This window comes from Babylonia areolata, chromosome 1 (genome assembly GCF_041734735.1).
Source record: "Babylonia areolata isolate BAREFJ2019XMU chromosome 1, ASM4173473v1, whole genome shotgun sequence".
In the NCBI taxonomy this organism is placed as follows: Eukaryota; Metazoa; Mollusca; class Gastropoda; order Neogastropoda; family Buccinidae; genus Babylonia; species Babylonia areolata.
Window position 1 is genome coordinate 44,122,230 of NC_134876.1, and position 23,804 is coordinate 44,146,033.

At 43.5% G+C, this 23,804-nt stretch overlaps 1 protein-coding gene across 6 annotated transcripts in view; it reads left to right on the forward strand.

Annotated features, from left to right (window-relative positions):
• LOC143283250 (prominin-1-A-like) overlaps positions 1–23,804 on the forward strand; it is an 84,498-nt gene that overhangs the window by 14,277 nt on the left and 46,417 nt on the right. For all 6 annotated transcript variants that reach the window (XM_076589427.1, XM_076589451.1, XM_076589458.1 and 3 more), the window contains exons 2-7: positions 12,054–12,115; positions 16,562–16,767; positions 18,235–18,370; positions 18,939–19,005; positions 20,891–20,974; positions 23,205–23,392. In XM_076589427.1, the coding sequence (XP_076445542.1) occupies positions 12,054–12,115; positions 16,562–16,767; positions 18,235–18,370; positions 18,939–19,005; positions 20,891–20,974; positions 23,205–23,392 (743 nt within the window). The remainder of the gene's footprint in view (positions 1–12,053; positions 12,116–16,561; positions 16,768–18,234; positions 18,371–18,938; positions 19,006–20,890; positions 20,975–23,204; positions 23,393–23,804) is intronic.

Consider the following 23,804-nt stretch of genomic DNA (forward strand, 5'->3'; position numbering starts at 1 on the left):
GAGGGAGAGGGATTATCTCTCTCTCTCTCTCTCTCTCTATATATATATATATATATATATATATATACACATGTCTAATCATGTGCATCTTGCCATTAGCAAAGTTAAAATAATCCTGCCCCAGCAGCAGTAACATTGTGTGTACTGTGTGTTTGTGTGTGTGTCTGTGTGTGTGTCTGTGTGTGTGTGTGTCTGTGTCTGTGTTTTTGTGTATATGTCTCTTTGTGTGTTGAAGGGTGCACTTGCTCTGTGTGTGTGTGTGTGTGTGTGTGCGCGCGCGCGCGCGCGTGCTTGCTTGTGAGGGGACTGGTTCCGATTACATTGATCGGACTTTGTACAAGTTTCACACTTTTTATGATCGTTATTCCCATTGCCCTAAAGTCCTTAGTTGCTCATGATGTTTTGCCAACCAGTCTTTCCCTGAAGACCACGACAGGCCTTTGAATTTCGGCCCTCGTTTTTTTAGTTTATTGGCATAATGTTATTCTAATGTTTGCGTGTATGTCAATGTGATGTCAGTGTGATTTTCTGCACCATGGTATAGACAGTGAACCAGTCTTGAGTCTTGAGTCTCTTTGGAAGCCTGTGGGCACTTGTGTACATGGCAGGGCAGGCGTGGCCTACATTTGTTACAATAATGAGCACACTTGTGCAGATCTATATCAGTGTGCACGATTACGTAGTTGCATACGATTCTTTGCACACCTGGCATGGATGCATATACATTTATGTTCAAGTTTGTTCATAGATACAGGGATAAGCACAGATGCTAACACGTACGCACATGGTAACACACGCACACACATAACATCAGTGCGCGTGCACGCGCGCGCGTGCGCACACACACGCGCACACAATGACGCACACCTACACACACACACACACACACACACACACACACACACACACATGGCTGCGTACGCACCCACACACGCACATACACACGCATTATATATATATGCACACACATACCTACGCGCGCGCACACACACACACACACACACACACACACACATAATCACACACACTCACACACACTCACTCAACACACAAATATTTGCTCAGTTGTTTTTTCTTTCTTTCTCCCTCTCTCTCTTTCTTTCTTTCCTTCATTCCATCTACCTCAGCTCAGATTTGGCCCCTCATCACCACAGAGACCTGAAGATACACCACTCTTCCTCACTCTTCTAACCCCAACATCCCACGGCTCCCACACTCACCTTCATTTTTCCCCCCTGCGGGCAGAACAAGGAAATGGCACAAGCAGCCACATGATTGCAGCGTAGTTAAGACAGGGCATGTAAAGCAAATTTACAAACGAAGCAGCAGCACAGCCGCCACCTCCAGTTTATCCCCAGGTAGACAGACAGACAGACAGACAGACAGACAGACCCCCGAGTTGAACAGCGCCAACCAGTGGAGCTGGTTGGGTCATTAGTCTTTGTGGTGGTTGGCTTTGAAACAAAACCAGGAGAGAGAGAGAGAGAGAAAAAAAGACATAGTGTAAAAGTGAAGGTAGAAACTGAAACTGAAACTGTGAAGGAAAGAAAGAAGAAAGGAAAAAGAGGGGTGAAAGAGATGAATGCATGAATGCACGCTCACATGCACGTACACGTGCACATACACACACGCACACACACACACACACACCGCGCGCGCGCGCGCACACACACACACAAACACACACACACACACACATCAACACATCAACACACATACACATCGACAGTTAGTTTTTCATTAGAAATATGTTATATTGTTATGCTTTTTTTTTTAAAAAACAAAACTTAAATCAATCATTTTCTATATGTAACACACACACACACACACACACACACACACACACACACACACACACACACACACACACACACACACACACGCATGCATCATCATCCTCCTCCTCCTCATCATAGTCATGACAGTTACAATGCCCTGGGTTTTTATGAATCAGGGGACTGGGCAAAGTTGAACACAGTGTACCTGTTCAGTGCAGGTTTACATTCACCCTCTCCTACCCCCAGGCACAGGCAAAGACTGATTCAACAGATAAACGCATCATCAGTGCTGTGAATAATCAGTCTTTTCCCTTCAAAATATATGACCTGTGTAAAGTTCATTCTATGTTGACACAGGCAAGTCACACTTGTGAGATTAGACCTTGGCATTGGAATTTAAAGGAAGAACGAAACAGTCAGGAAAGGACAAATGAATTTGAGAGTGGTTTTTGTTTAAAAATATACCTGTGGTGTGGTTTTGAACTTACAGGCTATGCGAAGCCCTGTCAAACAGATTTTTTTTTTGGATGATATAATATTGAGCATAATAGTAATAGTATTTATTTTGCACTTTGAAACCTCTACTAGTGCTTTACAGTAGCATGTCAGTCAAACACAAAACACACCAGAACACACATGTATACACACACACATACACTCACACACATGTACACACATGCACATGCACTGACAGGCATAGAAGAATTAGATGTGGATCCGTTGAGTACAGATATGGAATGGAGTGCCTTTTGTATGTAGAATCTGTTTGAAAAGGACATGTTTTGAGAATTGAAAAGGAAATGTTTTGAGAATTGTTTTTTAAACTTGAAGGATGTGAGTGAGGGACTGTGGTGGACAAAGACAATGAATCTCCGAATTCTTCAGCTGAAGAACTAAAAGCTCTCCTGCTGTGTTTCTGTCCGGTGAATTTATCGTAGTCAGCTGCACTACACTTTGGAGAAATGTTCAACAAACTCTACGGTGATGTCACCAGATTCAAAGGAACCAGACTGGTACAGGCTTTATTGTTTGTTTGTTTTTTGTCTTGTTTGTTTTGGGTGTGGGCAAGCTTTGCAGTGATGAAGTGGATATATCCGTGAGAGTTACCAGGTTAGATTGACAGGTGGTGCGCGTATGGGTCTGTCACCAGCCACACAGCCAGTGTGTGGGCGGTGATCTGTGTGCCAAGCTTTTAAGGGAGTGAGATGTGAAACGGATCATTTGCACCACATGCGCTTAGCAGGCTCGATTTGAGATCATCAAGATAACAGGTGTTCTGATGGTAGAGAGAGAGAGAGAGAGAAAGAGAGAGAAAACTATATTCTTCTGTTGCCATGCTGTTCATTTCACAACACGACAGTGAGACAGAGAGACTGGTAGAAATTAATCATATGGACAGACAGACAAACAGGCAGACATTAAACTAATGTGCACATTCTTGTATTCTTGCTCTCACACACAAGCACACGCTGACATGCATGAATGCACTCGCACAAACTTAAAAACATGTGGCCACATACAACATTCACATACACACACAGGGAAAGGAAACGGTATTGGGGAGTGTAGGGAAGAGAGAGAGAGAGAGGGTGGGGGTCGGGGGTGAGTATTCAAGGATGGTGTATGCATATGTGAGAAAGTGAGAGAGGCGATTACGTTACCAAACTGCACTCCCACACCCACACGCCATGTGTGTGTGTGTGTGTGTGTGTGATATAAATCATTACACATAGCAATGGATTTGTGTCTTTATTTCCAAACAAAGCACACACACATGCTCACAGAAATATGCCCCCCCCCACCACACCCACCCTCCTACCTCCTACACACATGGCAGGCGCACAAAACTCATGCCACTAGTCTCTGGGCCCCAACCCTTCATCCCACCCCCACAACACCAACGGTATTTCAGCGTACAGTTGTAAACTGGCCAACTGTCGAGGGCCGATCCCTGTAAGCAAACAAAGGGCTAGTGCTGAGACAGACAAAGCCAGGCACAAAGGAGCTTGGGCAAGCTTACGTCAGAGCAGCCAGTGCAGCCAGCGTCTCGCTCCCTGGACATATGTATGTGGCTAATAATGTAGGTACATACATATACAGGATTTAGACTAAGAGCCTGCCGGCCACCTGAGTGCCTGTTGTGTGGGTGTAGGTTTAATCTTAATTGATGTTAATCCGGTGCTGTCTGTGGAATGTAGGTTTAGAAGCCAGTGTGTGTCAGGGGTGGGTGGGTTAATGAGGGGTGCTGGTGTGGGTGGGGGGATGAGGGGTGTGTGTGTGTGTGTTGTGTGTGCGTGAGAGAGAGAGAGAGAGAGAGAGAGAATGCGTGTTTGTGTGTGCGCATGTTTATTTGTGTGTACTGTTTGGGTGAATGATGTTGTGTGTGTACACCAGCAGTTTATGTTTGTGTGTGCATGTCTTTCTCTCTGTGTTATTGATGCTCTTTTGCATTTAGACATGTCTGCCAGTTGTTGTTTTTTTTTTGTTGTTTTTTTTCCAAGGCCTAAGCGCGTTGGGTTACGCTGCTGGTCAGGCATCTGCTTGACAGATGTGGTGTAGCGTATATGGATTTGTCTGAGCGCAGTGACGCCTCCTTGAGCTACTGAAACTGAAACTGAAACTGCCAGTGTGTGTGTGTTGTGTGTGTGTGTGTGTCTGTCGTTGTGTGCATGTTCCTTCTGTCAGTATGTGAAACAGGTGAGAAGTGGTCAAGGATAGAACACCAGCTGGAGTGATGAAGAGAAGAGGGGGTGTGTGTGGTGATGGGGAGTGGAGGGAGGGTGTTGGGGAGGGAGGATGGATGGTGGCAGGCTTCAGGTGGTACAGGGAGGAAGATGGAACAGGGCACCTCCTCCCCCCCTTCCTCCCCCTTCCTCTGTTGGTCATGTTCAGGGATCCCGCATGTCAGTGATTATATGTCTTTCTTTTTCTCTGTCTTTCTCCGCTTCTTCTTCTTCTTCTTCTCCCCCTCCCTCTGTCTCATACATGTATACACAAACACGCATTTAAACACACACACACACACACACACACACACACACACACACACACACACAAGCAAACACACATGTACATTCACAAACACATACACATACACATACATATATCTGTATACACATACACAGATACGCATTTACACATGTATACCTCTCATAGACACCAGTTGCTCATGAGCATTATATTAACAGACAGGCACACAGACACACATACATAGACACACAGACACACACAGAGACACAGACACACACACACACACACACACACACACACACATGTGCACAGGATCACCCACATACACTCATGAACAACACAAGAACAACAACAAAAACTACAACAGTGACAACAAAAAGAAAAGAATCCCAAAAGAGTAGAAACAAAAAAAACAACACCAGTGGAAACAGATGCTTGTCAGCACAGTAGCACTACTCATGAAACACACACTACAGTAAGCTATGAGATCAAGAGAGAGAAAAAAAGATGCCCATCAAAATATTGTTCTGTGGCTCATTTTATGCTGATCAGGTGATCCCAGCGAGAAATAAAAAAAAAAAGATGCATCTCATTACTTTCACTCTTTGTGTGTGTGTGTGTGTGTGTGTGTGTGTGTGTGTGTGTGTGTGTGTGTGTGTTCTTTCTTTGATTCAGCGTCTTTTCACTTTGAGTGGCATTGGAAGTGTCATGTGTGTGTGTGTGTGTGTGTGTGTGTGTGTGTGTGTGTGTGTTCTTTCTTTGATTCAGCGTCTTTTCACTTTGAGTGGCATTGGAAGTGTCATGTGTGTGTGTGTGTGTGTGTGTGTGTGTGTGTGTGTGTGTGTGTGTTCTTTCTTTGATTCAATGTCTTTTCATGTTGAGTGATATTAGAAATGTCATGTGTGTGTGTGTGTGTGTGTGTGAGAGAGAGAGAGTCACAGAGAGTGTGAGTGTGCATGTTTGTATGTGTGTCTGTGTATGCAGTGTACATTTAATGATGTATATTGTGTGCTTGTTCTCTCTTTCTCTTCCCCCCCACCCCCCCCATCTCCCATTTGTCTTTTTTTTTTCTGTCTCAATCTCCCCTCACTCTCTTACACAGAAACTCACCCAAACAGCTGCACATTTAGTGAAGGAATTGTCCACTGTTTTTGTCATTGTGTCCACTCACGTACTCTTGTAATTTTGAAGTGTTGACACTATCTGTCATCTATTTCCTTAAAAGGGCTTGTGTAAACGTTTCCATGATATAATAGTGTTAGATAATTTTTTCCAGCTTCAGGCATTAAGACGTAAATTCTTTCCAAAAAAATAATGTAATTGCAGTATAGTGTAATGAGAACGAATGTGACATGTTGTATGGCCTCATAGCTTTGATATCTTTAGCAGCAGATTTTTTTTAAGTCTTCTTAGGAGACAGAACACTGAACACAACATGTGTAAAAACAACAACAACAAAAAAACAAACAAACAAAAGCAAAAACAAAAATTGACAGTACATTATTGATTCATGTGTTCTAAGAATGCAGATGGTAAATGATGGCCAAGAAGCAAGGGAGGGATCATCCAGTGCATGTGAACAGGATCTTGTGTATCCGTCATCTCCTCCGGATTGCATGATACATTAACCCCTATGTGTAATACATGTATCGAGAGGCTGAGCCAGTCAGTGAGGGAGGGGAAACTCTATAACATGACTGGAATTTTTCCTTTTTCCTTTTTCCCTCCACAAGAAAGAATGAATCATATGGTTTCAACATCCGTCTTCTTTGTTGTCTGTCTGTCTGTCTGTCTGTCTGTCTTCAGCCCACTCTCTTTCTTATTTTTCGTCTTTTTGGACTTCAGAGCCAGCTTTGTTGTGGCATCAGAAGCGAAGGTGCGTTTGCATTGTTCACTAATCGGCATCAGTTTTATACCTGTACAGGATTTTGCTGTGGACATTTGTTACCATGCCTTAAGTGCTGTGGGTCCCTTGATCATGTTGAATGCATAATCCAGGTAGACATTAACTCTCTCCATACGAACGGCGAAAGGGACGATGTTAACAGCGTTTCACCCCAATTACCATCATCAAAATATTGCAAGCGGAAGGCTCTTATACTGAAGAGGTGAATGTTGACAAAGAATACCACAATTCTGACGACGGAAGCTAAAGTTTGGGTCATTCAGACACCCACTGGACATCCGAGGGGTCTGTGTAGAGGAGAAGAGAGGACTGGCCGTACTGAGTGAGTTAACGGTGTCTCGCCAGGTAAAAAGCCAGCTTGCAGGCTGCAGTTTGGCTCTAGGGGCAGTGGGAAGAGAGGAAGGAAATAAAGGTGGTTTCTGCTTGGAGCTTGAACCCTAAGACGGAGGGGTGCTTCGATGATGTTCATGACACCACCTCATCACATCTGTGTCTGCCTCTTGTTCCTGGTGTCTTTTATTGTGCTGTGTTGCTTTGTATTGTGTTGCATTGCATTGCATTGTATTATGTTTGTATTGTATTGTATTGTGTGACTCGATTTTACTGTCACAACAGATTTCTCAGTGTGCGATTCAGGCTGCTATCCCCAGGGAGAGTGTGTCACCACCCAAGCGCAGAGTTGCACATGTATATCCTTTTCTTTCTTTCTTTTTTTTGTTATCTGCACATGTATAATTATGTAAATTTGTTTTTGATATAAGTTGATTCTTCTGCAGAATTTTGACCAGGGACAACCCTTTGTTGCTGTGTTTTTGATTTTTTGTTTTTTTTTTAAGGTATGCTGAATGTATGCTGCACACAGGACCTCAGTTTATCGTCACATCCGAAAGATCGCAGCCTGAATTGCACATTGAGAAATCTGTTGTGACAGTAAATTGAGACATGCAATGCAATGCAATGCAATACAATACAATGCAGTGTAGTGCAGTGCAGTGCAGACCACCTCTCGAGGTCAAGCTGAGGGAGGAGTAAAAATCCTGGTCCATACATGGAACTCAAAACCAATGGACACTTGCTTCCTGGTGAAGCACATCACCTCTAGCCTTGGTCACTGTTGGAGGCTTGATTTGAAAGTACAGTGAAGTGGCCTGTGAAAATTTCATTTCTTCTAATGCTGCGTGCTGTTTCCCAGGCAAGGTGGTGTGCTGATAGTGGTCAGGGAACACTGTGTGTGTGGTGTGTGTGTGTGTGTGCATGTGCATGTGTGCATGTGCGTGTGTGTTGTGTGTGTGTGTGGGTGAGAGAGAGAGAGAGAGAGAGAGGATGTCTCTGTGTTTTTATGTGCAAGGGTATGTGTGTGGATGTGCGTGTGCACTTTTGTGTGTGTGTGTATGTGTATGTGTGTTAGCGTGTGGGGATGTGCATGTGTGAGTGTGCTTGTTTGTAAAACTGGACAGTGATGTGGCAGCAAGAGGCAGGGAGTGAAAAAAAAGCAAACAATCACACTCACAGGCAGACAAGCATGCATGGAAATGGGCTCTTGGGAGGGTGATGTGTGTGTGATGGGGGGAAGAGGGGGTGGGTGGGGTGGGGGGGGAGGGAGGGGAGTGCCGGTGACCTGATGGAAAAGTTTGGTTTGAAAGGTGGTGTTGACTTGCGGTGCACAAACATAATGCAGGTTCCAAGCACCCTTGTCACCTTGTGTGTGTCTCTGCCTGCCTGCCTGCCTGCCTGTCTGCCTGTCTGTCTGTCTGTCTGTCTCTTTCTTCTTTTGTTGTGGTATACATGGCTACGCTACGCCCCTGTCCCCGTGAATGTATACATAATACTGTAAAAGTATTTCTAGAATGTATATGCAGAGAAAAAAACTGGGTGGGAGCGTGGGGGGAGGGGGAGGGGGGGGGGGTGTTGCTGAGGGAATGTGAATGTGTGTTTGTTAGTGAGTGTACATGTGTGTGTGTGTGTGTGTGTGTGTGTGTGTGTGTGTGTGTGGTACAGTTACCTCTCTTTGTTGGTGAGGGAGTGTGAATATATATGTGAGTGATTGTACGTGTGTGTGAGAGTGTGGATATGGAGTGTGTGTGTGTGTGTATGTGTGCGCGCACGCACATGCTTGATTGTGTGTGTGTGGTACAGTTACCTGTCCTTTGCTTGGTCCAGCTGCCCCATCCCTCCATCCCCACCTCCCCACGCCATTCCTACCACAGAAAAATGTTTAGTGCTGCTGCTGCTGCTGATTGTTCGGTGGTGGTTCACATGCAGCCTGTGCATTGTATTGTAAATTTATCATGTATATCAAAATGAAAAAAACGACACAGCCAAACGCATGCAGTGCACGGCGGAGCGTCACTGTGTGCCACCAGGAAGGGAACGGTACTTGTCCAAACAGCAGAACAGTGCAGTTTTTTGTCAGCGTGGATCAGTTCAGAGAGGTGGTGCAGTAAATAATGCAGTACGGTTGTGTGCATCCTTTGCCAACGACAACATCTGAATGCTGACGCCACGGTGGTCATGACATGACCCATCCTCTTCCTGCCCCACCCCTTCACACGCACTCACACGGATGCACACCTACACACCCACACCTACACCTACACACCCACACGTCCTGTCTGTCTGTCTGTCTGTCTGGCTGTCATGTGAGGCACAGGAATGCTCTCTCTCTCTCTCTCTCTTGCTGTTTGTCTCTGAGTGTCTCTCATTCTCTGTTTGTCTGTGTCTGTCTCCTCTCTCTGTTATAATGTTTGTCTCTGAGTATCTCTCTCCCTCTCACTCTATCTTTGTCCATTCATCTCTTGTCTGTCTCTCCTCATTCTCCCTGTGTCTGTCAAGTGTGCGCATATATGTGGTGTGTGTGTGTGTGCGTGTGTGCATACATGCGAATGTACGTGTGTGTGTGCTTGTGTGTGTGTGTGTGTGTGTGTGTCTGTGTGTGTGTGTGTCTGTGTGTGTCCTGTTTCTATGTTTGACCAGATTTTTCAGAAAACACAGTTAATGCCTGGCTGAGGAGAGTGACAGACGTTTTTGAGAGGATGCCACTTCAAAGATGTATAGCTGTGATTTCACAACCAAGTAACATATCTACTCTGAACTTGCCTAGACCAAGAAGAACTGTTCAGCTTATCAAATTCAATATTGGTTAATTAAGAAATGTGGACATGAGTCAGACAGACAGATACTGAGACAGGCAAAGGAAAACCTATACTCTCCCACTGTAACAGGGCATTTCTTAAAAGTTGCCCCATACATCTTCATCATAAAACAAAAATTAGGCAGCCCCCCCCCCCCCCCGAACCCCCACCCCCCTCCCACACCCTTCTGTTGCCCACTCCATATTTTCTCCAGGGTTAGACATAATATGTAGATATGAACATTGGCAGCAGCAGCAGCAGCAGCAGCTGCCAAGAAACATTTCGTGCAACATTGGCAGCAGACAATACCAAAGACCATTGGCAGCTGTCTTTTGGGAGAGAGGTATATATATATATATATATATGTGTGTGTGTGTATATTGACTGGCAGCAAATATGAGGGCTGTAGGGTCATGCAGAAGGTGGGACAGGACAATGGTGTTAAGGATTATAGGGCTTGAAAGGACAGCTGATGAAGTGTGTATTGGATCTGTATCAAGTCACTGACCTTGCCATGGTCCTGTCCTCCCTTGGAACTGACCCGAGGATGAGGCGAGGGAGGAAGGAGGAAGTGGGAGTGGATGGTGGGGGGGGGGAAAGAGAAATGACAGCATGATTTAAGGAACCTTTAAGCAGGACTTGAAGAAGGAAAGTTTAGAGAGGTGGATGGTGTCATCAGTTTGTGAAAGGACTTTGTTGATGAAGTTTCTGTGCTGGCGACAAACACATGAACACATGTTTTTTACATGTGCATGCACACAGATACACACACGCATACGCAAACGCTGGCACAGGCACACACACCTACTCCCATCCACCCACCCACCCACCCACCCACACTTCTTCACAGCCACAAAAGTCCAGATGATTCATACCTGGTCTTATTGACATAGGAGACTGAGGAGGGAAAAAAACCAAATCCAGCAAGTAGCAGCATTCACTTGTACAGCCTCCAGCTTAAAGGGCCACAACAATGGCCACAAAAGCAGTTATGTCCACAGAGGGCTGGGGAAGAGAAAGAACCTTCGTTCCCAGTCACCAGACAACAAAAAAGTAACAGGAATAAAAAAACTCGCTGCAAGTTCAAGTACATGATACCATGTAGGACTGGGAAGACCAGCTGCGAAGGCACTCTCAGCAACTTGGCTTAATAAGTTGGGGGGACATGATTTCAGTGTGTGTGTGTGTATGTGTGTGTGTGTCCATTCGTGCATGCATGCGTGTGTGTGTGTATGTGTGTGTGTGTGTCCATTCGTGCATATGCGCATGCGTGTGTGTTTGTGTGTGTGTGTGTGTGTGTCCATTCGTGCATGCATGCGTGTGTGTGTGTGTGAGTGTGTGTGTGTGTGTGTGTGTGTGTGTGTGTGTGTCCATTCATGCATGCATGTGTGTTTGTGTGTGTGTGTGTGTGTGTGTGTGTGTGTGTGTGTGTGTGTCCATTCGTCCATGCATGCGTGTGTGTGTGTGTGTGTGTGTGTGTGTCCATTCGTGCATGTGTGTGTTTTAAACCCACATACTGCATTCCTTGTCTCGTCTCTTCCCCTCTTACACTCTGGAGCACTTGTTGTCTGTCTGTATGATGTCTGTCAGTCACTCATCCCCTGTCTAGGAGAGTGGCAAAATCAGGAACGTATGTTATTTATTATTTTACCACACTTTGATCTGTTTGGGGTGTGGGTTGACATGAGTTCAGTTGACAACGGATTTTATTAACTAACATAACCAACACACACGCACACACACACACATACACACATCATATATGACTACTTCAGTATACACCCATGATGTGATCTCAGAGAGATCTCATGTTATTTTTTTTCTTATGATCTAAAATAAATGGTTTATACAGCCATTACATAGGAGCCTTGACATGTATTGAGTTGTGAAACAGGACGGCTATAATTATAGTGTTAGCCGCAACTTGCAAGGAAAGCATTGTGAAAGCCATAGGTTACTGGATTGTTTGACCTTTACATGGCTTTAAAGGAAAAAGGTTATTGACAAATCTCAAAATGTGGATTGAGTATTGCATAGGTGTAGATTGTGTGCTGGAGAAGGAATGGCAAAAGAAAATTAGAATGCAGTGCTGGAGAAAACAGATTATTGAGTGGAAATGGGGCTGTTTCTTGTACTAGTGTTGTCTGTGATGAACCGGAGAGATTTAAGAAAAAGAAATTTTGCTCAGACATGATTTATGAATTTTTGCTAATGATTTGATGATTTAATTTATTGTCATTTTCTTTGTGTGTGTGTGTGTGTGTGCAGATCTCAGCGAGTTTTACAGGAATGGAGAAGTGCACTTGGACCAGTTCGAAGACTGGCAAAATGTAGGTGCTTTTGAAAAAAATCTTTTCTCTCTGTCTCTCTCTCTCTCTCCTTCCTCCCTACTGCTGGATTACCCACTTCCTCTTCCCCCATCCCTCTTCCCCCATCCCTCTTCCCCTTCCCCGATGTGTATGTATGCCTGTGGCTGAAACACATTAAAACCATCTGAATCTGAATCTGAATCACCTGCCTCCCAGCCCCCGCCCCCCCCCCTCTCTCTCTCTCTCTCAGTATCTCTCTCAAAACACAGTTGGAAAAATAAAACTTGCAAAAATTTGCTTATTTAATGTATGTGTGTACCTCAATCCATAATGTGCAAAATATGATGTATGATACAGGTATGTTTGTATCTCTGTCTCTCTCTCTCTCTCCACACGCATACACACACACACACACACATATATATATATAAATATATATTATATATATATTCTGTTACGTATGTTTGTGCTTTTTCATTTCATTCATAGTTATATGCGTTTGAATGTGTCCAAATGTTCTGTTTTTACTTGAGTAATTTTGCTATTTTTTTTGAATATTTTTAGTCATTTTCCCTTTTCCTTGAGTGCTGGATGTTCCCTCATAAAAAAAAAAAAAAGAAAAAAAGATTGCTTCTGATGCTGCCTCTTTCTCTCTCTCATCCTCTGCGCTCTTTCACTTTCCCACCTGTCCTTTACTGGTTTCTGATACATACCCCTCTGTAACCTTTCCTCACTGGGTTGTTTTTCTTGTCTGGTGCATCTCCTGTGGCTTCATCACCCCCCCCCCCCCCCCCCCCCCCCCCCCCCCTAGGCTCTGTCTGTCTGCCTGCTGCTGCCCTACTCTGCACCCTCCCCCACCCCCCAACCCATGACCCCCCCCCCACCCCCACCCACCCCACACACACACCAGTATCCAGTCCTTCTCTCTCATCATCCCATCTCTGTCCTCAGTTGTCTTTCTCTTGACAGTCTTAGTTTTGACCCCCTGGCCTTCTGCCGCCTCTGTCTCCTGTCTCTCTGATTCTCTCTCTCTCTCTCTAGCTGTCTGTCTCCTGTCTCTCTGATTCTCTCTCTCTCTCTAGCTGTCTGTCTCCTGTCTCTCTGATTCTCTCTCTCTCTCTAGCTGTCTGTCTCCTGTCTCTCTGATTCTCTCTCTCTCTCTCTAGCTCTCTGTCTCCTGTCTCTCTGATTCTCTCTCTCTCTGTCTCCTGTCTCTCTGATTCTCTCTCTCTCTAGCTCTCTGTCTCCTGTCTCTCTGATTCTCTCTCTCTCTCTAGCTGTCTGTCTCCTGTCTCTCTGATTCTCTCTCTCTCTCTAGCTGTCTGTCTCCTGTCTCTCTGATTCTCTCTCTCTCTCTCTAGCTGTCTGTCTCCTGTCTCTCTGATTCTCTCTCTCTCTCTAGCTCTCTGTCTCCTGTCTCTCTGATTCTCTCTCTCTCTCTAGCTCTCTGTCTCCTGTCTCTCTGATTCTCTCTCTCTCTCTAGCTGTCTGTCTCCTGTCTCTCTGATTCTCTCTCTCTCTCTAGCTGTCTGTCTCCTGTCTCTCTGATTCTCTCTCTCTCTCTAGCTGTCTGTCTCCTATCTCTCTGATTCTCTCTCTCTCTCTAGCTGTCTGTCTCCTGTCTCTCTGATTCTCTCTCTCTCTCTCTCTAGCTGTCTGTCTCCTATCTCTCTGATTCTCTCTCTCTCTCTAGCTGTCTGTCTCCTGTCTCTCTGATTCTCTCTCTCTCTCTCTAGCTGTCTGTCTCCTGTCTCTCTGATTCTCTCTCTCTCTCTAGCTCTCTGTCTCCTGTCTCTCTGATTCTCTCTCTCTCTCTAGCTGTCTGTCTCCTGTCTCTCTGATTCTCTCTCTCTCTCTAGCTGTCTGTCTCCTGTCTCTCTGATTCTCTCTCTCTCTCTCTAGCTGTCTGTCTCCTGTCTCTCTGATTCTCTCTCTCTCTCTAGCTGTCTGTCTCCTGTCTCTCTGATTCTCTCTCTCTAGCTCTTTAGTGTAGATGATGAAAAACATTACTTGTTTCAATGTAAATCATTCGATAGGGTAAGAGATAAGTACGAGTTCTTTCAGTCAGATGTAGCTAAAAGGCACGACATTGTTTCTGCTTTGTCGTCTGATGATGACCTCACAATACCGTCAATAGCTAAATTTCTTGCAGAAGCACAAAGAATAAGATGTAGTCTTACTATTCAGAACAATACCAGAGTAAATGAGGGGGATAACAATGTATAATGTCTACTATCTTATGTTCAGACTGCAAGCCAAATAATAAGGTAGACATTGAACAGTATCGTTGATAGAATGGATGGTCGAGTAATGGTGTTCTTGTCTTTTTGTTTTGTTTTTGTTTTTGTTTCTTTTTTAATGTTTGTTGCTTCCCTATTGTAAGGATGTTGTATTTCAATAAAAGCTGTTTTGTTTTTCTTTGTTTGCATGTTTTGTTTTGTTTTGATGGATTAAGCAGAGTGTGTACTCGTGGAATTAACCCTATCACCCCCTTGTCAATAGACCTATGCAGGTAATGACAATAAAATATCAAAGCGTCTCTCTCTAGCTCTCAGGAGTCCTGTATGATTCGCTGTCCACTCTCCCTCTTGCTCTCTTTTGTCTCTTGACAAATTGTAAGATCCCATTGACAGCAGACCTCCAGTTCTTCACCTGGACCCAGTTGCATTGCTCGGAGGGAAGAGCCTAGTGTGGTCGTGACCCGCTACTAACTGTGTGTAGTATGGAACTGACCAGTGGTTGCGTAGTTCGGCATTTAGTCACGTGTTACTGTCAAAAAAGTTAGAACCAAGCAATGCAACTGGCACCTGAAGCCCTTCTCCGTGCCTCTGTTCCCCTACCCCTTATTCATTTTTGTTTGTTCATTCATTTTGGGTTAAGAATAGGCCTTTGGCCCAAGTACTATCAAACCACCTGAGCCCTTCTTCCCCCCCACCCCCTCTCTCTCTCTCTCTCTCCCTCTCTCTCTCTCTCTGTGATGATTTCCTTTCTGAATATCGTCTGAAATCTCCCTCTGTGCATGTATGTGTATTTCTCCCTCTCTCTGCATAACCTCTCCATCTCCCTCCCCCCCCCCCCACCCCCCCTTCTCGCCTGCTCTTTCCCTGTTTTATTGGCCCTCTGTGGCTCTGCACATTTTTCATTATTTTGTTGAAAGATGGAGTGCCGATGGGTTGCATCGAATCCAGTTTTGCAGATCGGAGAAGGATGAGGACAAAGAGTTGTGATGGAGGGTTCTGCTGGTGTGCATGCTCATGCATGCACAGGCTGTTACGACAGTTGTGGATGACAGTTCGGTTATGATAATTTACCTGCTTTATGCATGGGCATGTAGGTTAGGTTGCCAATTGTTTAAAAAAAGAAAAGTGCTTTGATCCTTTGATTTTGATGAATAAAAACAACTGTTCTGTGTTCTTGTTTTCTCCTTGTTTTCTTCAGGCCTTTTATATTTTTTTCCCCCATTTTCTTTATTCTTTTTCATTTCTTTTTTGTTCTTTCTCTCTCCTTGGATTGTTTTATTTTTTCTGTTTTTTTGTTGTTGTATTTTGTTTTTTGATTCTTAATTTATTTTTGTCTTTGTTGCTTTCTTCTCTGTGTGTGTGTGTGTGTGTGTGTGTGTGTGAAGCTATGACATTCATTCTGTTTATGTATGTATATGTATCTTTTCATCTGTCTTTCTCAGTCAGTTGTCAGTCAGTCTGTTAATCAGTCCATTTATACCGACTTATTTGTCCAGTCTGTCTTTCTGTCTCCTTTCCTCACCCCCCCCCCCCCCCCCCCCCCCCCGCCCCCTCAGACCCTCCAATCGCATCCCTCACCCCCACTCCTTTCCGTCAGTTCCACTGTTGTCACACTTGTATTTGCTTAATTTTGATTCACTAAAGAAAAGAGTGTGATATTGATGATTGTAATGATGCACAATGTATCTTCTTTTTTCGGATAATTGATGATTATAATTATGTACAGTAAGTTTTTTCTGTCATTGTTGATGATTATGATTATGTACAGAGTATCTTCTCTTTCGTCGTTGGTGATTATAATTATGCTCAGTAAATCTTGTCTGATAATTGATGATTATGTACAGTGTATCTTCCCTCTCATCATTGATTACTATAATTATGCACAGTAAATCTTCTGTCTGATAATTGATTATGATTATGTACAATGTATCTTCTCTCTCATAATTGATAAATTATGCATAGTGTGTCTTTTCTTTGATAATTGATAAATTATGCATAGTGTGTCTTTTCTCTGATAATTGATAATTATAGATATGCACAGTGTATCTCCTCTCTCATTATTGATGATTGTAATTGTGCACAATGTACCATCTCCCTCTCAATCATTGATGGTTATGATAATGTACATTGCATCTTCTCTCTTATCGCTGATGATTACGAAGATGTACAAATTTACTGACTGCATCTTCACGTGTTTCCCCCCCCCCCCCCCCCCCGCCAACCCCAGTGGACCAAATACCTGGTTGGGTTTGTGGTGTGCGCGGCGGTGGGCGTGCTGTTTTTCATCGCCATGCCCATCACCGGCTGTATATTCTGCTGCTGCCGCTGCTGCGGCAAGTGTGGGGGTCGTACCAAGCAGCATGACCCCAAGCACGCGGGGTGCAAACGCACCTCCTACTGCACCCTGGTTCTCTTGCTCAACACCGTGACGCTGTGAGTTGGGGTCTCCTGTCACGTCATCGCTTGTTTTTCTTTGGAAGTGCTTTTGCGTGTGTGTGTGTCCGTGTACATGTGTGTGTGCGTGAGCATGAGTGTGTGTTAATGTGTGTGTGTATGTGTGTGTGTACGTGAGCATTAGTGTGTGTTAATATGTGTGTGCGTGTGTGTGTGTGCAAGCATGTGTGTGCGTGTGTGTGTGTATGTGTGTGTGTGCATACATGTGTGCTTGTATGGCGAGTGTCTGATGTGCATTGGATATTTGTGTCTGTCGTGTTATTTGTTAACTTTCCCTTCTTCAGAAGACTTTTTTTTTTTTAAGCCACTTACCAACTCTGTAACATACGTCTTTATTTTCAGGAAGAGTTTTCTGTTCTGTATTGACATGAATGTGAGCATTCATTCTTCAAGGCAACATCAATATTTTTCAGTTTAAACAAAATTCTTGTGTTGTTGTTTCTGTTTATCAGAAAGAATCTTTGAAAACATCTCTGCATTGCACTGCGATTGCTGAAAATGTGTCCTCAGTTGGCATTCTGGTGTTGTATGGTGTATGGCTTGTAGAATGGAACTGTTATGGTTTTGATGCTATTCAAGAGCAAATCGAACTTTCTTCTTCTTCTGCGTTCACTCGTATGCACACGAGTGGGCTTTTACGTGTATGACCGTTTTTAACCCCGCCATGTAGGCAGCCATACTCCGTTTTCGGGGGTGTGCTTGCTGGGTATGTTCTTGTTTCCATAACCCACCGAACGCTGACATGGATTGCAGGATCTTTAACGTGCGTATTTGATCTTCTGCTTGCATATACAAAAAATCTCCACCCTTTACCCACCAGGCGCCGTCACCGTGATTCAAACCCGGGACCCTCAGATCGACAGTCCAACGCTTTAACCACTCGGCTGTTGCGCCCGTCAAATCTAACTTTCGATGATAGGGGAAACAAAAATTCTGATTTGCTTGCCGTTGAAAAAAAGTCCTTTTAGGTCTGCTTCATTTGATCTCAGCGCCCAAGTAAAAGTGTTGGTGAAAAGGGTATTGCGAGTCGTACTGATGTTTGATTTGAGAACAAGATTATGAAAAAGACCAAAAATTAATGTACTTACTTTTGAATTTCTAGTCAGTTGTGGTGCTTGATGAATTTTTTTTAAAAATATATCCATGGTGGGGTGTTTTTTTTTCCACTCTGTTTACTGATGACTTTGATTTTTTTTTTTAAATACTATAATGCAAAATTTGCTTTGTATCTTTTTTGTGCATTTAAACTGAGAGAGACACTTGTAACCTGATTTTAGTGTTAGTTTATTAAGGAAGAAGCTGCATTGTTTATATCATCCGTTACAGTGATACAAGTGGACTGGGTTATTGTTCCCTGTTCATATGGGGCTGTGGCCCTCAATTGAATGGATCATCAGTGTGGGTCTGGTGGCTGACAGATGGATGCTTTATTGTGGTGCCTTTCAGTGCGGGTGTCATCTGTGCCTTTCTCTCCAACCAATTAGTGTATGAGAAGTTGCGGAACGCCGACAACCGGGGACCAGTGGGCAAATTTACAGAGACGCTAGAACACATTGATGGCTTTACCAATACGACAGTTGATGTGAGTGTGTAATTCTGTAGGTAGCTCTCTCAGTGTTGATGTGAGGACGAGTGTGTGTGTGTGTGTGCGTATGTGTGCGTGTGTGTGTGCGTGCGTGTGTGTGTGTTTGTGTGTGTGTGTGTGTGCATGCAATTGTGTTATGCACATATATAATGTGTGTGTGTGTGTGTGCATGTCCATGTGTGAATGCAACTGTGTTATGCACATATATAATGTGTGTGTGTGTGTGTGCATGTCCATGTGTGAATGCAACTCTGTTATGCACATATATAATGTGTGTGTGTGTGCATGTCCATGTGTGAATGCAAGTGTGTTATGCACATATATAATGTGTGTGTGTGTGTGTGTGCATGTCCATGTGTGAATGCAACTGTGTTATGCACATATATAATGTGTGTGTGTGTGCATGTCCATGTGTGAACACAACTGTGTTATGCACATATATAATATGTGTGTGTGTGTATGTATGTGTGTGTGTGTGTGCATATATATAATACATAATATTGTGTTTAAATACACACCACGTGGTGTGTCATTTTTCCACTTTGTGTGGTTGGCTTTGTTTCAGGAGATTGAATCATCCATACTCAACAGATTTACCTCTGCAAAAGTGCAGATTATCGACGACGTGAGAAGTGAGAACCCGTTTTGTTGTTCTGATTAAAGGACAGCTATTTCCTGTGTATCTAATTCCAAAGAATTGTGTCATTCATTTTTCATAAGCTTACATGTGTTTTTGAATACAATTGATCAGATAATCAAGATTTCTTTGGGGTTTTTTTTCTTCTCCTAAAAATCACTGAATTTTAAAAAGTACATTCTTTAAGCGTTTACAATTTTACCACATACCTGTTTCAACTGATTTCCCTCTTTAAAAAAAAAAAAAAAATCTTTATTTACTTTTTTTTTGTGTGCACTGGTGACACTGCCATTTAATAATGATTATGAGAATGTTGCCAATGAGCGTGATGTCCAGTACCTTTAGAGTTTGCTGGGTAGTGTCCTAAGCTTTCAAACCTGGATCAGGATCTTTTTTCTTTTTTTTTTTTCTTTTTTTTTTTTTTCTTTTTTTTTTTTGCTGCCCCATCATCTGCGCCGTTTCCGTGGCATTACTCCCACGCCGCTCATTTAGATTCCCCAATACACGGCCACACCCGGGTTCGTCCGTCGCAGTTCCAGTGTCGGCAGTCCACAGGGAACCATCGATGTTAGGTCGCCTGGAGGCCACACACCAGAGGAGACCCTGCACTGCTGCTGAGTCACTTCGGTGGTGTTCAGTGGTGCCTGTTCTGTTTTAACGTACTTAGGACACCACCTACTAAGCCCCCTACTAACGACAATGATGGCTTAGTCGCGGAGCCAGACTGAGTGAGCGTCTCCCCCAGAGTGAAGACCGCCACCACGTCCCTCAAACAACAGCCCCCCATGAATCTGCCGACACTGACGACATTGACAGGACTCACCCCAAGCACGAAAGTGGAGGGGTATCGAAACTGAGGTCACCATGACAGCAGGGCATGAAAGGTCACAGACTTTGAGACTATTTTGTTTATATTGATGACGATGAAGGAGAAGGAGGATGACGATGATGATGACGATGTTGCTATGGAGGTCCATTTTGGTTTGGGACTGCGTGACAAGGCTGTACTCTACGCTTCCTGTCATAATGATATCCCGGCGTTAACCAGGCCCGAGAGATACAGACACTTGCAGTGTTGGTCAGGTAATTAGAGCAACACACCCAAAGACGGATCCTTAAAGTGGATGACACTCGACTGTGTGGTCCCAGTCTCCCCATTGAAGCCCACAGCACACTCAACTCTGGGTAGGAGCCGGCCACGGGCCGAAAAATGGATCAGGATCTTTGGTGTATTGGTTGCTGTGCACAGGCACAGGCATACCACCAGATAATGGCCCCTTGCAACTGTCTGCTGGTTTACTTACCTTTGTATGGTATTGTTTCGTACAAGGTGTTGAGACTCAGGTGTTAAAAACTTACATATAAAAAAAAGGCTAGGAAAAAATGTACGTACTGTATATGGTACAATAACAAACTGTTCCTGAGAAGAGGAAACATGGGTTATTGTATTGTTCCCTTTATCATATGGCAGAAGCTCAGTTTTATCCACAGACAGACCTAGACAGCTCTTCTATTGCTCTACCAGGAGGCCTGACTAAGCGCGTTGGGTTACGCTGCTGGTCAGGCATCTGCTTGGCAGATGTGGTGTAGCGTATATGGATTTGTCCGAACGCAGTGACGCCTCCTTGAGCTACTGAAACTGATCTACCAGGATCACTGAAAAGAGAACTGCTCAACAGGATCAGAGTAAACGATGCTTCTCTTTGCAAATCCACCTCACATGCTCAGACATACAGAGACACACAAACACACAGAGGCACACATTTACACACACACACACACACACACACACACAAAAGCACGTACAGAAACATGCCCCCCCCCACACACACACACTTCACTTCGCTGGTCTTGTGAACTTTTCTCCTTCTCCCTGACAGATACCGCCAATGAAGCTGTGGATGATGTGTTAGGCAATCTGAATGCCACTTCTTTGATTGACCAGACCCGAGCACTCAGTAAAGGTAAGGAGTATCCTCTGTGTGTGTGTGTGTGTGTGTGTGTGTGTGTATGTGTGTGTGTGTGTGTGTGTGTGTGTGTGTGTGTGTGTGTGGCTTTTATCTCACATTGAGGGGACATATTTTCCCTTTCATGTATTACTGGTAGTCTTGTGTCTATCTGTAAGTGTTGCGATTCTCATTACCAGGCCATTGTGTGTGTGTGTGTGTGTGTGTGTGTGTGTGTGCATTCAAGAGAGAGAGAAAGAGAAGAAATGGTTTTAGAGAAATAAACTTGCTGCCCTTGAATATTTTTGAAAGAAAGTAAGATTTAAAAAAAAAATTGAAATAGTTGCCTAGCTAGGTACTAAAAAATGATGCATAAATTTCAGAAAAAATGCTTTTAAACCCATCCACCCCACTCCACCCCGCCCCCCAAAAAAAGAAGAAAGGGGGAAGAAAATATAAAGAACAAGAGAGGCAAGGCCTTCAAGACTCACTTGTGATACACTAAAAAAAAAAAAAAAAATCTAATCATTAAAATGTGTTCTGTATTTGTTATTATAAAGCTTCAGGTTAAAAGAAAAAGAAAGAAAAAAAGTCCTAACGGCAGATTCGAACCCCGCGTGTTCGGATGAGAAGAAAGTGTCTTATCCATTACACTATCGTGGCTCCTTACCTGACGTTCAAAAATATAATATTTAAACATGCTTTTCTTAAAGGGCAATAAATTGATTGCGGTATTCGCAGTAAGAACGCTGTTAAAATCATATTATTCTGGTGTATCTTGGGCATTCCAAAAATCTTTAAGGACAATTAAAAATTCTTTTTAAGTCCGCGGTAAAGGAGACGTGGCTATCGCCACAATCACACTGCAACATTTAGCCGTTTTCTCTGGATCTAGATAGATGTACAAGTTTAGTTACACCTGGTTGACACAGTCGATTCAATTTCTCTTTTATGTTCATTCTAGTTTTATAGTTTTAAAGTTGATATGAAAATTGAGTTAATTTGTTAAACTAACATGTAGAGCCAAGTACAAGTACTTCTAAACGTTGTATGAAGTGAAAAGGACTTTTTGTGTTTCATCATTCAAGGGTATTAATTCTCATGGTTTTTTATTTTTAACTGTGAATTCCCACTGATTCTGTGGATATCTTTATGGCAGTTTGGGGCATAATCCAGTAAGTGATGAGGCGTTCACAAATCTTTCTCTGAATAAATATTTAACGGTTTCCTTCTCCAACTTTCCATCACATGTTATTGTGTATTGTCGATTGAATATAGGATTGAATGGGCAGGTCAACAACTTGAAACAAAATGGCGTCGTTTGCATTCATGAAGAATATGAGCACGCGCTTTGAATATGTATAAATATGTGTACGTAATTGATTTTTGCCCATGACCTTCACGGCTCAGCCAGTAGATCTATAAAGTCCACTCGTCGTATTGATTTTAGTATTTTCCGAAAAAGACCACTTGGGCTAATGAGCATAGTGAAAGCCCTGTACACTTGAGAGTAAAACACACAAGCTTTTTATGTATTGGGTATAATTTCAAAATCTAATATTTAAGATGAGAAAGATCAGTTTAAAGCAAATTAAGTCCCCTAGCATTAATTACAGATTAATTTCCCTTTTTTACTATCTGCACCAAAATGTTTGCAAAATAAATAAAACTTCCATGCTTAGCAAAAGAAGTTCCTGTTTGAACAAAAAAATGATAAAAATGACTGCTCTTGTTGTTGTGTCAGAATATCATATCAAAGTGCCAAGTTTAGAGAATAAAATATAAATACAGTAAATGCAGTTTGCATATAATTTGACTTCTTTTTTTTATTTTTTTGTGCCCATCCCAGAGGTGCAATATTGTTTTAAACAAGATGACTGGAAAGAACTGAATTTTTCCTATTTTTATGCCTAATTTGGTGTCAACTTACAAAGTATTTGCAGAGAAAATGTCAATGTTAAAGTTTACCACAGACACACACGCGCGCGCACACACACACACACACACACACACACACAGACAACCGAACACTGGGTTAAAACATAGACTCACTTTGTTTACACAAGTGAGTAAAAACCTCTCCCCCTTTCTTCCTGTCAGTGATCAAGAGTATACAAGATCAACTTTTGAAGGAAAAAAAAAAAGGAAAAAAACCCAACAAAAAACGCCAAGCTGGGTTAATCGAAATCATGTATGAAAAAAACAACCACACCATTAGAACTTCTCACCCCCCCTTTCCTCGGTGCAGTGGTGAACAGGACGCGGGAAGAGCTGTCGAACGTGGCGGTGCAGCTGGTCACCCTGAGCACCAACGGCCAGTGGCTGGCCGGCAACCTGACCCAGATCGCCAACACTGTCGACGCCTTCTGCGGAACCACCGCCCAGTGTGGGAACTACAACCGCCAGAAGTACAGAGTCAACGCCAACTTCTCAGACGTAAGTGGGGCTAGCTGCCTGCCTGTCAAACCGTAACCCCCCCCAACCCCCACCCCTCCATTCCCCCCACCCTCCCCCACCCTGAACCCTGCCTATTATGATTCTACTTTCCGTTCTGTCTCCTGCTTTCTGTTCTGCCTGCCTGTCACCCCTCCCACCCTACCCCCCTCCCTCTCTATTGTTATTCTGATTTCTGTTCTGTCTCCTGCCATTTCTCTAAGAGGGCTGTTTCTTTCAGAAGAAGGGAGGTGATATACCAGGGGAGACCATTAGCCATACCTACTTTTGTTTTCATAGCTCTCTACGGACTGTTTTTCGGCACAGGACAGGGATCATACCCCCTGCCAGAGTGTGCACCAGTGGGTCACAGTATATTATGTGTTGGTTTTTTTAATAGAAGGGAGGTTATATA